This window comes from Sebastes umbrosus, chromosome 19, assembly GCF_015220745.1.
Source record: "Sebastes umbrosus isolate fSebUmb1 chromosome 19, fSebUmb1.pri, whole genome shotgun sequence".
Classification (NCBI taxonomy): Eukaryota; Metazoa; Chordata; class Actinopteri; order Perciformes; family Sebastidae; genus Sebastes; species Sebastes umbrosus.
This window is the reverse complement of record NC_051287.1, coordinates 3,243,601-3,257,494: the sequence shown is the minus strand read 5'-3', so window position 1 is coordinate 3,257,494 and position 13,894 is coordinate 3,243,601. Positions and strand designations below refer to the sequence as shown.

Here is a 13,894-nt window from a genome sequence, read left to right as displayed (position 1 = left end):
ATGGTATACTTTTCTTTCTTTTAGATATTTTTGAAAATAGTATAATATAATTGGTAGCAAGCATAAACAGCTGTCTTTAATTTCAGTGTTAGTTTTATTTATTTTCAACCCACCTGTGCATTTATTTATGTTATTGTATGTTTCTTCTCTTTGGTTTTATTTTATTACATGCACAAATAAAGAACTAAAGAACTAAAATAGTTGCAGATTGTTGTTAGATTGTTAGATCTGTTGATCTGATTAATTAATCGACAACAAATAAATACAAATAAAAATATGCAATAAGTGAAAATGATGAAATAATTGAGTACCTTAAGGACTCTTAAGGACTATATATATAATATATATATCATTGCATTTGAATTATTAATGCATTAATGAGTACAATATTTTACTGTTGCTGGTAAAGGTGTGGCTTATTTTTTACTTTATATTCTGCCTGGTAGCTTGTGAATTTCACCAAGGGATAAATTAAGTCTTATCTTAATTGAATTATTTGTTGATTATAGTTTTTTATTATTAATCTGAATCTGCAAAGTAACTAAAGTTATCAAATAAACGCAACATCAACTTCACAATATAGTTTGTATAATTTGCTTTTAATTTTGTACTTCTTCTCCCACATTTTATTTAAGTTATTGTTTAATAACTATTATTTAACTATTAAATCTAATATCTAAGTGCAGTGTAGTGTTTATCAGTATTGTATATTTTTTTGCTCTTTATATGTCTTTTTTTTGCTCTAATCTATCTATCTATCTGCTCCTGTTCAATCATGCAACTGTTAAAGATTACAGCTTTTATTTTGTGTAAAATGTTGTTGTTTGTTGTGTTGGAAATGTACACTGAAGTGATCAGGAAAGTTAATAAAAAAAAATAATAATGATGAATTTAATGTTAAAATAGAGCACAACTGACATGTTTAGACATGTTTCAGGCTAGTAAGAAAAAATCACCATAGAAGCATGAAGCGTATGCATATTTTTCCCATGCAACCTGAAGGCATCACAATAGTCCCTTTACTGTTAGTTTATTAAACCAAACTACAGGCAGAGGATTAAAATAAATCCTCTATAACTCGTTTTATTATTCTACAATTTAATGTTTTTAATTAAAATATTTGTCAGTTTTCCTCAATTGTCCCTTTACTGTCTATAAATACTGTCTTTCTGTCTTTCTGTCTTCCTGTCTGTCTCTGTCCTCTGCAGACCAGCTGCAGAAGTGCACGAGGAGCATAAACATCTGCACGTGGGCAAATCCATGACGTCAGCGCGTAGAGAACGTGACGACGGCTGGACGCTGGACGGCGAGTCAACTGGGACAAAAGACAAGCGATTATAAACAAACTCCTTTTTTTCTCTCCATACTTTATTTAGAAATCTCAACACAGGAGTTACATAAACATGTTCAATATTTTCATTACAAGAATATTCAGCAAAATATATTTTTTAGTATAAAAATAATATAAAAAATAAACTAAATTATACAACAAATAAAATATAAGGAAAATATTGAATGGAAAAGATGAATAAAAACAGTTAGGGTCTGTTAAACAATTGGAATAAACTTGAAATGTCTAAATAATAATAAATAATTAAATAATTAAAAATAAATAATGATATCCAACAGAAAATTATTTCAAAAAGATAAGAAATACAATTATATTAATTCCTCTTCATGGGTACTTAATGTTGAAACAACCCTACATTTATATTTTATTTTATTTCTCCAAATATATTCATTGTAGGCTATGAAGATGTGCTGTTTTATGTCGGTGGTTCAAAACAAAATATTATTCCATCCATTTTTTTATCGTCTTCACATTTACAAAAGTACATTTTGTAACATAAAACCTTAAAGGTCCTATTAATAACATTTTTATGTAGACGATTAATTTTAAATTAACAAACATCCACAGAGCTTTTAGCAAGGTGCCAAATAAAAGTATTGCTTAAAATAATTATTATAAAAAACTTTGGCAGGTCCAAAATGAATGTTTTGTTTATCTCTGTGGATGATGTCTGATGTGTGGTTCCCACTTCTAACAAGGAGTGACATCTAGTGGCTGAATGTTATCAATGTTATCACAGCACCTTTAAAAGACTAATAATTAATCAATTAAATGAAACAGTAGGCTACATTTAACCGCTCAGCACACAGTTATTTGTCTTTATATTTCCACATGTATTTATTCTTTTATTTATTTCTCTTTGTATTCTTTTATTTATTCTTGTTTATATTTCCACATTTATTTTCTTATTCTTTTACAGATTTATTCTTTTTATGGCACTCCTATGACTCCAACTGTCCAACACTAACAAACCTCCCAGAGGTTAGTGTCCCCAGAGGAACCATCTCATGGTTAACAGAAGTTGTAGCGGCCTGATTCTGGCTGACCTCTGGTGTCAGATGATGTCACTAAAACCCGACTGTTTTTGTTGTTGTATTAATATTCCTCTATCTGATCAACTCACATAGATTCTCTACAGATGCATTTGTTTCAAGGATTCCTGCAAAATAAAATACAACAGCATATATTGCTTATAAAATCATTTAAGTTTATCACTATAATAAGATACTCTGCACTGTTTAAAAAATGTAAATGTGACCCATTACTGCCTTTGGTGGTATAGATTGGTTAGTTAGCACACTCATCTGTCAGTACAACATGTTTCCTGCCTTTAGATTGGGACCTCTGGTGGAAGGTCTCATGAGTCAAAAGCTTGGTAGCTTGGAAAGATTTTAAATTCCCTGGTTGAAGGTCATGCATTATATCTAAAGTTAGTAAGACCACATCGTGATGTTTCCACATCACTGTGCAGACAAACAGGAAATCACTATTCCCTTTGGACATCCAGTTTAAACACACACACACACACACACACACACACACATAAATGATCTCTGGTATAAAAAATAAAAGCACTAACAATGTATATAGATTATTTGTTTATTGTAAACCACAAGATAAAAACCTACATTGATTAAAAACAATCAGCTAAGTATTGTCTAAAGATTCTTTGTGTTTTGAACACGTAATCAGTCATACACTGTCAATAACTCTTTAACACGAAATATCTGCTGCTGCTGTTATAGATTATAATTTACAGTCTTTAATGCACATTTTTAGAATTATAATTTAGTCTTTAATGCACATGTTCAGATCATAATTTACCATTTTAATGCACATTTTCATAATTATAATTTAGCATTTTAATGCACATTTTTAGATTATAATTGACAGTCTTAATGCACATTTTTATAATTATAATTTACCATTTTAATGCAACATTTTTAGATTATAATTGACAGTCTTAAATGCGCATTTTTTGAATTATAATTGACAGTCTTTAATGCACATTTTTTTAATTATAATTTATCGATGCACATTGTTTTGTAATCATATGTTACTTTATGTACATATTGTAATGTGCACATACCTGTCACTGTAAATATATATCCTACTCACATACAGTATATAGACATCTCAACATTTACATCAGGTCCATGTATATCCATCCAGTATTTCTTTGCACCTTTTATATTGTTTACAATTTCCAGAACACTTGACTTGTATACAATTATTTTATTATTGTATTCTTTTATTCTGTTATTTCTATTCTGTGTAAGTACATATGAGAGAGCTGCATAAAACCAGAGTCAATTTCCATGCATGTATTTACTATCCAGAGAGGAGGACATTAACTCTGCTATTAATTTCATTTTTTGGTACTGTACTTACTGTACTTAGAAAACTCTGGATACTTGCAAACATTCGGTTGAATGAACCAATGAAACCACTCTGACCTCCAGAACTGACGGGTTTCAAAATACTTTTACAGGAGTTTTAAACTACAATGACGTCCCAACATCTCACACATGCTGATTTTGTTCAATTAGAAGTTTACTGCTGCACATCATTCACTTCTTTTCTTAGACAATAATGGGCACTTTATTTTTGGAAGAAGTACGATGTTGTACTAAAGTAAAAGTACTGTAGTAATACTACTCTGTTACAAGTAAAAGTCCTGCTTTAAAAATGTTTTTATTAGCATCAAAATACACTACTCACTATGCAGAATGGCCCATCACAGAATATATGTATTAAATTATAATTATTGATGCATTATGTGTGCATCACTTTAATGTTGAAGCTGGTAGAGATGGATGTTAGTAAGTAGCAGAAAATGGAAATACCTCAAAATTGTATGTGTACTTGGTTACTTTCCAACATCTATACACCAAAACTTAGATACCACATAAATATTCAATTGAAGCATCATTATATTTTCCACTCTTTAAGACATCCAGTTATTTAAAAAACAAAAAAGATAAATCTGCATCCTACCAAAAAACAAGAAAAACAAAACACACATGCTGATTTTGTTCAATTAGAAGTTTATTGCTACACATCATTAATTTTTTTAAGTCAACATTTGGCACTTTTTGGAGTGTTAAAGGCATTTTCTTTAGATGCATTTACAGCCGCTGCTTTTGCAGCCACAGTGATCTCACAAGGTTCACAGCTGTGATAATGTTACTTAAAACAGGCACTCATTGTTGGTTAAGGCTGCAAAGCTAATTTAAAGTTGTCAGCATACGATATCAGTCTTCAAATACAGTAAAAATGGTCCTAAAAAGACAGAAAGAACTTCAGCATTTCAATCTTTTTGGTATGTAAACTTCAGGGAGTGTGTGAGTACACCTTCTCCTAAAACGGGAGCTCAGTGACATTTGTTGGCCTTGTCAAAGAGAACCTTCAGCTGCTGCTGGGAGGTGGCCTCCTTCTGCTGCATCAGGTCAGCGTGGCCTTTGGTGACCCCCCAAGCGTCGGGGATGGCCATGGAGGGGCATAAGGGACGGCCGGACGCAGGCTTCAGCTTCTCCCAGTAGTCACGACGGGCCCTGGGGACAGGAACACCTTGTTATTAACCAAACTGGAGGCATTTTGAGAGGAAACGTAAAGAAAAAGAGAAATCTCTTCCGTACCTTGCTCTGACCCAAGGCTTGGTGTGCATCTCCAGACCACTGCCCCAGATGCCGTGCTTCTCAGAGCCAGCAGGCAGGAAACCCCTCTCAGTTGCCAGCTCCTCAGCCAGGGCGCGGATGTGATAGGGCTCAAATCCACAGCAGCCTCCGATGTAACGGATGCCGGCGTTGTACGCTTCACGGGCGTATTTCTGCATGTCCCATCTGGTCAGGATCCTCGGCTCCAGACCTGATGGAGAACATACAGGATCGTAGAGATCAGAGAGGTCTTAGGTTGAGACATTCAATGCTCAGTTTGGAGTGTGTGTACGTACTGAAGGGGAACTCGGGCAGATCGATGAAGCCCTGGCAGTTGCAGTCGGGAGTGTGGTAAGCCAGCGGCTGGCTCATGTAGTGAGCCTTCAGACCGGCTCTCTCCACTCCCGCCTTCATCATCTTCACCGTCTTCACACAGGTCTCCGGGTCAAAGTGGCAGTTGACGCCCACAATCTGAGCTCCTACGAGGAGGAAACACACAAACTTCATCACAAATATGTCACATTATACATAAAAATACTGCAGGTAAAAACTAGTGCAGCATGTGTGTTGCTTTCTGAAGCAGTGTTTGTCTGCCACAGTGTCACACGTCCACTGGATGGCGCCAAAGTCGGATCATTTCAAATCCTATATGGACTTTAAATTATACCCTCCATCACCAGTGGGGATCCGAGCTGCAGTTTGGACACTATGCATCTATTGCAGAAAGCCTGTGTTATTAAGACCACTTCTATTTTTTGTAGTGTATGTTTTTAATTTTATGTAGTGTATTTGGGCAGACTAATGGACTTATGGCATAGGAGATGCATTTCTCTCCATCAGCTAAATTGGATGACATCATAAAGTTTGATTTATGACCACTAGCAGTTTTGTACATGGTAAAGTTTATCAGCCAATTTCACCTGCAGTTTAGGATTAATTCTATAATTATTAATTTAATTATTTTTTAGTTATACTGTCAATGTGTACTTTTTTTTATTATATTTTAAATCTTTTTTTTTTTGTATTTAATTTAACTTTGTATTTTGTTCTTTATCCCTTTTTGCATCTGCAACAGGTGAGGGTTGGTTGGGAAAAATACCAAATGTGGAGGGACAATCATTTACATTTGTATGTTTCTGTACACCTGATATTACTCCCAATAAATTAGTACAGAAAAAAAAGAAAATGTTAAATTAGACTCTTGCATTAATCCAAATATTCTTTATACTATGAAGATTTGCATATTCCATCCTCTACGTTTTTAAACATTGGACAGATCTTTCCATCTTAAAACTGATTTTTATTGTACATTTCTATGTTATATTTAAGGTTCTTAACTTGCAGTACTTGTCTTTTTCTTTTCTCTTACTATATTTGTGACCATTATGCATAAAAATATCAAGGAAAAGTCCTTGTTTGAGAAAACCGACTTGGAAATAAGGGGCTTACTATTGGGAAAGATGCTATTGAAATTGCATTATGGAAAATGTAAAGTCTTTATCCACACTAGAGGAATAAAAGTCAGGATATATCAGCCTAGCGTATACAGTATATCTAGATAGGCTAAATAACAGAAATACCTCTCTAGTTCAACAGTACCACAAACTACATCCTCCAAAATGATCATACGGGTGAATCAACGCATCTCTAAAACAGTTTCAACAAAATCTGAATACAAAACCTTCATGAAGGGAGGATTTATCGTTTTAGTAGACTACACTGTACTTAATAAACTGGCAACTGCGTGTAATTTGAACAGATGTCTCGAGTATCTGTGCATTCCTGCCACAAGTTGGAAGTTTTCAGATTCTGCTGTGGCTTTAATTTTGCATCATCAGACCTCCTGAGTTACAGGAATCCTGAGTTTGATTGAGTCAGCCACACCTGCCAATAACCGGCTCATCGGGCCCTGGATCTGACCTTTACAGCAGCTTGATTGAGATATTAATATCATACCGGCTTTGACGAGTCTGACGGCACACTCTCCGGGGGTGACCCCGTTCAGGTCTCCCTCAGGTCCAATGCACAGAGTTGCAGCCACAGGCTTCCCGGTGGTCCTCAGAACCTGGACGGCCCACTCCGCCTCTTCCACGTGCTCAAAGTACTGCAAGCAAACACACAAACAAACATGAAGAAAAGTTTCATTATTATTCTTTTAAATGGGTGTTTTTATCCACACGATTGGTGGCTTAAAAACTGCAGCCTCATTTCCTGATATTGCCCCAACGAGCGTGAAAAAAGGAGATGTCATATCTTTGGCATACAACACACACACGCGGAGTAAAATCTGATCTGCAATCGCCCAAACTGAGCCAATACCAACACACACCCGCAGCTCTAGTTACACTGCACATGGGTCATACCCCAGAGCTCAAAACCATGTCCCAGTGTCTTTCAATAGGCCTTGATATTGCCACTTTAAAAGCTGCTATAATCAGTATTCTTTTGAGTCAAATGACTGTAATGTGGGCCTGCAGCTCCACTGTGCATCACCTGCTCAGCAGCAAACACAGAGACTAGCTAGTGGAGCATAAAGAGTCAGATATTTCCCTCAGGAGATACTAAAAATGCAAAAGTTAACGCTGCTCTGTTAACAGCTGGATGTGTTAACTGGTTTCACATCAACTTGTAGTAAACTGTATATCAATGTGTCTCAGCTTGTTTCTGCTGCATCTAAATGTGTTCCTGCAGGTTTAATTACCAACAGAACAATGATCAGGTGTTGCCAATCAGCACTTCCAACACACACTCTGTGTGCAGCAACATGTTGGTACTAGTTGAAACTATGACAGTAAATCAATGCAGTTATCAGAGATATGAGGATTGCTCGATGGTGCAGTGATGACTGAGGCTCGACTGTAGGCCAACGTAAGTTATTCATGAGGTTTGGTGCAAGTAAAAAACGGTGTCACGCTCTTCAGGGGCACTATGAAGCCTTGAATGGCTCTGAAGCTTTCTACAGTCTGAGACAATAACCCTGATGATGAACACGAGGCACGGAGGGTCTAATAAGTTTTCCAAAGTTTTTTGACCTTTATCAAACCTCAACTTTTATTCCTTGGCTTTTGGCTCGGCATGAGAGTTGCCTTTTTTAATCCTTTCCTATTGGTCTTAACGCTTTTATTATTTTAACGTCCTGTTGGTTTTAAATTGGTCTCAGTGTTTTATTGTGTTGTTTGTGTTGTAAAGCACTTTGTTGTTTTTAAATGTGCTTTATAAATAAATCTGGATTGGATTTACTAAAGGGTCTAAAATCCTTCATTTTTATCTGCCTCTTGTGAGTCCTCCAGCTTTACTGAAGTGCAATAATTGATATTTCAGCTGCAGATTTTGCTCTCCAGTGTTCTCTACATACCTCTGCAATCAAGAAGTCCACATTCTTCTTGACAAAGACATCCAGCTGTTTCTTAAAGGTTGCCTTGACATCATTCTCGCTCTTGCAGCTCAGGTAAGAGGGAGTCTGAGAGACTCCTCCAGCCACCAGAGCATCACCCTCATTGGCCACCTCTCTGGCCAGGTCACAAGCTGCTTCATTGATCTGCTGACCCTGAAGATGAGGTAAGAAAAAAATACTTTAAAATAACTTTCATGTGCAGAGAACACAAAGTTCTTGCTTCTGTTTTTTTTTTTGTTGCAGGCGGTTGGTTTCCTGCCAGCTGTGCTGCCAAGCTGCCATCAGCTCTCCAAGACTCTGGATGAGTCTCCAGAGCAGCTGCACAGTCACATTAAAGATGGACTCACAGAGAAGCGCTGAGTGTGGCCCCTGTTCTCCAGTTTATCATCGCTTGCGTAGAAAGTGAATGTCTGCATGACATTGGAGCCTGCTCTCAGGAACTCCCTGTGCAGCTGGCGCACTGAAACAAACATGGACCTCTTAGCACATGGAACTGGATTTACAGGTTATAGGAAACGGACACCACAGGCTATTGAATGCACAAGAGACAGTTGTTCTGGTTTGCATTATGTGCTTGTAGCCAGCTATAGACACACATTTTGGGAAAAGTGTCAACAAGTCTATTATAGCCTCTTTCCTAACAAGTGCCTTTAATTGTATTTAGTGTGACTATTCCTATGTCTGTAACATGCTAAGTCTATTCATCTAGGCAAAGATAATGTAAAAGAAAGGTGGAAAACAGCTATATAATGTATCTTTAAACAGTAAATTAACTGTAAAATACTGTGAAATTAATAAAAAAAAAAAGTTCAAACTGTATTTTACTGGGAAATTCTGAACCGTGTACCTGCTTCTGGGTTCTCTGCTGCAGCCTCAGGTGTCCATGGTCCTGCCTTGACATAACCTCTCTTCTCAAGGGCGAAGACAAAGCCTCCATCTCCAACAACTATCTCTCCTGCATCCAGACGCTCCAAAATCCCCTGCAGAAAGCAACCAGGAATGCAAAGTTTTGTTACACTTAACTGCTAGTTTGTGCATGCAAAACCACTTCCTTCTGCACAAATATGCACAGCTGTGGTCTCCAAACTTGAACAAAACACGTGAAATTAAAATCAAGTGAAGTGCATGAATGTTCTTAGCTCACCTTCTTTGCTCCTGGTGCCATGATTATTGCAGCAGTGACCGGCCCTTCTCTCTTCAGCTCTAGAGTCCTTCTGAGTTTGGAAAGGGATTTGTACAGACATCCATGCTGCCTTTATAATCAGAGAGGGGTGTGGTGCTCCTGATGTCACTCTGCAAGACCCGCCTGCCTCTCTCTCAGCTCAGCTCCTCTTTCTTTCTGTTTTCCTTTTTTTTCTTTTAGGTTAGTTTGCATAAGACATCCTACAACAGCCTATTGTTCCAGCTACTGCAGGATTTCAAGACTCCTGCTGATTATTGCATGCTTGCATTATTGCATGATTGCAAGGTTACATGTGGAATTAATCAATATGAAGATTTAGTGCTTCAGTAGATGAGAAGAAGATGATTATCAGTGCAAAAGTTTAGATAATTTGACTCATGCAGAGCAAAGTATAATCAGGATTAACTGCCTTTTTTCCACATAAATTAATGCATAAGATGTAAAAATGCAGATGTTATAGATGCTAGAGATGAGTGCATTTATTAAAAATAACCTCAAAGAAGCGAGGAGACTATTTGTTAATGTGGACAGATCTTGAAGTAAAGCACGCACCATCACACCACACTAGATTACATACATATTAGATTAGATCATGGTGCAGATTAATGTAGGAATATTTGATTTGTGGTTCTTTTATTTATATTTTATTATGATTTTATTTTGACATTATTATTTGTATTATTATTTGGCATATAGGAGTTATTTGATTTGTTGATCAAAGTGTGATAGTGTTCATGTAAAAATCAATAAAATACTAATTACAAAAAAGAAAATAACCTCAAGGCTAATGCATTGTTAATGTGGACAGATCTTGAAGCACACACACGCACACGCACACGCACATGCACACACACACTCTTTATATGTCTGAAAATGAATTGGTTGCTTGATCATGGTGCAGATTAATGTCAGAATATGTATTTGATTTGTGTTTCTTTTGTATTTTATTATGACTTTAAAGATATTTTATTTTGATAATATTATTTTTATTATTATTTGGCATGTATGAGTCATTTTATTTGTTGACCAAAATGTGACAATGTTCATGAAAAAAATCAATAAAATACTAATTATAGTAAAAACAGAAAGAACCTCAAGGCTAATGAATGTGTGTAACAGTTAGTTTGCAGCAGTCATATGACTTAATGCTGTGAGCAACTAAAAAAAAGATAAAAACTTTTCTGGAAAGATCCCAAAACCAGAAACGTGATGAACTAGAGAAGCCCTGATACATGCACACTTTGTGCAGGCTGGTACTGAAGGAGTGATGGACAACAATCTGATTTTAATCCTTTTATCCTCCTTCAGTGCTCATTATTACTTCACCTGGCTGTTGGAGCTTCTCTGTGCAGATGGATGTGCAGATGGATGTACAGAACGTGCCGTACACATTTGACACTAGAGGACTGTTTTCACACTCATCTGCTGCTGCTGCACAGTTCAGTATATGAGCAGGATTTAGTGACTTCTCCACTGGTTGGTTGCGGTACAGTACAGTTATGCAACTATAGGAGAGTGATGTGGAAACTTGAAACCTCCAGTGCTCAGACAAAGAGACGGGGCTATACAGGGAGAGGAGGGGGACATCATGTGTGCAGTTGTTAAACTTTTGCAGCGACAATAAATTAGCATTTATTCATAGAGTCAGGATTTTTTTATATATAAAACATGTGTGGAGGGGATCTTTAACCCTCTATGGTGCCATTTATCACCCTGAATGCAACGTGCCCTGAGCCTATATATATGATGTGGTCATCATTAGTTTTTTCCTCTGTCTATCTTCATTGTCATTAAATTCTCAATATGTTTTTTTTTTTTACATGAATTCATCTTATTTATACTAAAGGAAACTACTAATGTGTTCAGTTTGCTTGTAGATGCAGCAATCTGTGAAAAAGGAATCCCAGGAATTGGTTTTGGCTGCAACTAACGATTATTTTCATTATTGATTTAGATTGGATAGATAGATAGATAGATAGATAGATAGATAGATGACAAATGGCTGCAAAGAAAATCACACTTGCAACAACAGACTGGTAAAAGATGTATGCATCTTGCTGCACACATTAAAGGACCTAAGCCTCCTCAAGAAGTAGAGTCTGCTCTGTTCGTTCCTGTAGACGACCTCAGTGTTACACTTCCAATCCAGTCTGTTGTCAAGGTGAACACCCAGGTATCTGCAGCCCTCCACCTCCTCCTCTTCCCCCCAGGATGGAAATGGTGTTCAGATTAGTCCTGGTCCTCCTAAAGTCCACCACCATCTCTTTGGTCCTGGCCACATTTAAGAGGAGGAGGTTGTTCCTGCACCATGCACTCCACAAAACGCTCCACCAGTTCCCTGTGCGCAGTCTCTTCTCCACCCGTGACACACCCCACAACTCCTGAGTCATCTGAGAATTTCTGTATTATTTCTTTCTATCAATCGTTTGGTCTATAAAATGTCAGAAAATAAGGAAATGTGTCTGTAATTATTTCCTAAAGCCATAGGTGGCTTCTTCAGATGCTAATAAGAATGATAAGGGTGTGATTAGGGTGTTAAAGGTGTTCTACTTTTAAAGAGTAAATCAATCAAGCATGGTCTGCACACACCCACAGTTTGAGAAGAGGTCTAATCAAGCAGAATAATTAAAATCACCTGTTCTGGTTTAACATGTATGCAAGGTCTTTTTACTTTTGGTGTGTTTGAAGTAATTTATCCCCTTCTGAAAATGCAACAAAGAAGAAATAAATAAAAAGAAATGTGTGCAGATATACATCAAAGAGGCTAGAATTGAGAAATACACTTTAATAATATAAACTTAATATACTTTAGTTACAAAAGATGCAAATCGTGCATAAATGTAAAGGTATCTGGTATCTTGCTTAATCTAAAGCTGCAACGATTAATCGAGTAGTTGTCAGCTATTAAATTAATCGGCAACTATTTTGATAATCGATTAAATGGTTTGAGTCATTTCAAAGAGAAAAAAATTATAAATTCTCTGATTGCAGCTTCTTAAATGTGAATATTTTCTGATTTCTTTACTCCTCAATGACAGTAAACTGAGTTGTGGACAAAACAAGACATTTGAGGACGTCATCTTGGGGCTTTTGGGAAACACTGATCGACATTTTTCACCATTTTCTGACATTTTATAGACCAGACAACTAATCGATTAATCGATTAGTTGTTTGGTTAGTTGCCCTAACCTCATCCACCACTACAAAAAAAGTGTTTACCACATCAATACACCCATCGTACCCAAAATGAATCATTAGAGACCAAAACTAAACTGAAAAGTAGAGAAACACAATTTATTGTTTACAGCCCTGACACGCTACCGGTCCAGATTACCATGGCGATGACACCATCCAGCCAAGATTAACACAACAGAGACCAGGCAACCGGTGGTATGTTGTTAGACTGATGGGGGGGCAGAGAAGACTGGAGAGTCAAAACTCTAAACTGAGTCAGAGGAGAAACACTGTGACTGCTAGAATCAGCCCATTTATATAAGAGGATCATTATAACTTTATAGCCGACCGTAATGATTCAATGCCCTTTTTTGGACGCTCCTCTAGAGTACATCTCTCTATATGTCAGAAAGAACGCCATGTGTAGTAATATAACGTGATATTCTGTGACCGTACATGATGTACATGTATGCCACATTTGTTGTGGATGTTCTGGTTTATATGTCGCATGTCAAGAGTTGGATGAAATGTAGCGTAACTAATGCAGGATAAAATGCTGGTAATTCTCATTAAGCTCATTTATACGGTGGTGATGTATGGCTCAACGCACTGCATATGCGAATCGACAAAACACGTGCAAATACAGAAAACACAAACAAATAGTGGCACCAGATAAGATGAGGGCCATCCTCCGATAACATGAATGTCTGTAGAAAGTGGGGGGTTTCTGGCACAACTTCACCTTCTTCCAAGGTGCATGGAGAAGGGACAAAGAATGAAGAGGTCAAAACTCCAGCAACATTTGTGGTATAAAGAACAACTTTAATGTAAGACCAACGTGGTTCGGCTTGTGGCCTCAATCAGGTTCATCATGAAACACATTACAAACAACATTTAAATAGGGTAGGTATCCAATAATACACACATATCAGCCAATGGCACACCTATAAAGGTGGGTTAGGTATATGGCTTCAGGCCAGTCGTTGTCCCATCCTGGCAGACAGGAAAGGGGCGTGTCCAATTGAGGACATGAGTAGCACCATTTTGGTCCATAAAAATCAACTAAGCAACTAAAGGGTGTTACTAAGTTTGTACAGAGGAGCCCTTAAAGATATAGTTTGGGTGTTTTTATGAGG

General features: G+C 36.9%; 1 protein-coding gene across 1 annotated transcript; it reads right to left on the bottom strand.

Moving 5' to 3' along the window:
* Positions 1-4,378: 4,378 nt before the first annotated feature.
* bhmt (betaine-homocysteine methyltransferase) lies at positions 4,379-9,704 on the bottom strand. The gene is made up of 8 exons (XM_037753154.1): positions 9,546-9,704; positions 9,249-9,381; positions 8,749-8,861; positions 8,363-8,554; positions 6,964-7,111; positions 5,304-5,486; positions 4,990-5,218; positions 4,379-4,905 (listed from the first exon to the last, which is right to left on the bottom strand). The coding sequence occupies exons 1-8, from the start codon at positions 9,564-9,566 to the stop codon at positions 4,725-4,727; spliced, it is 1,200 nt and encodes a 399-aa protein (XP_037609082.1). The 5' UTR covers positions 9,567-9,704; the 3' UTR covers positions 4,379-4,724.
* Positions 9,705-13,894: the final 4,190 nt, after the last annotated feature.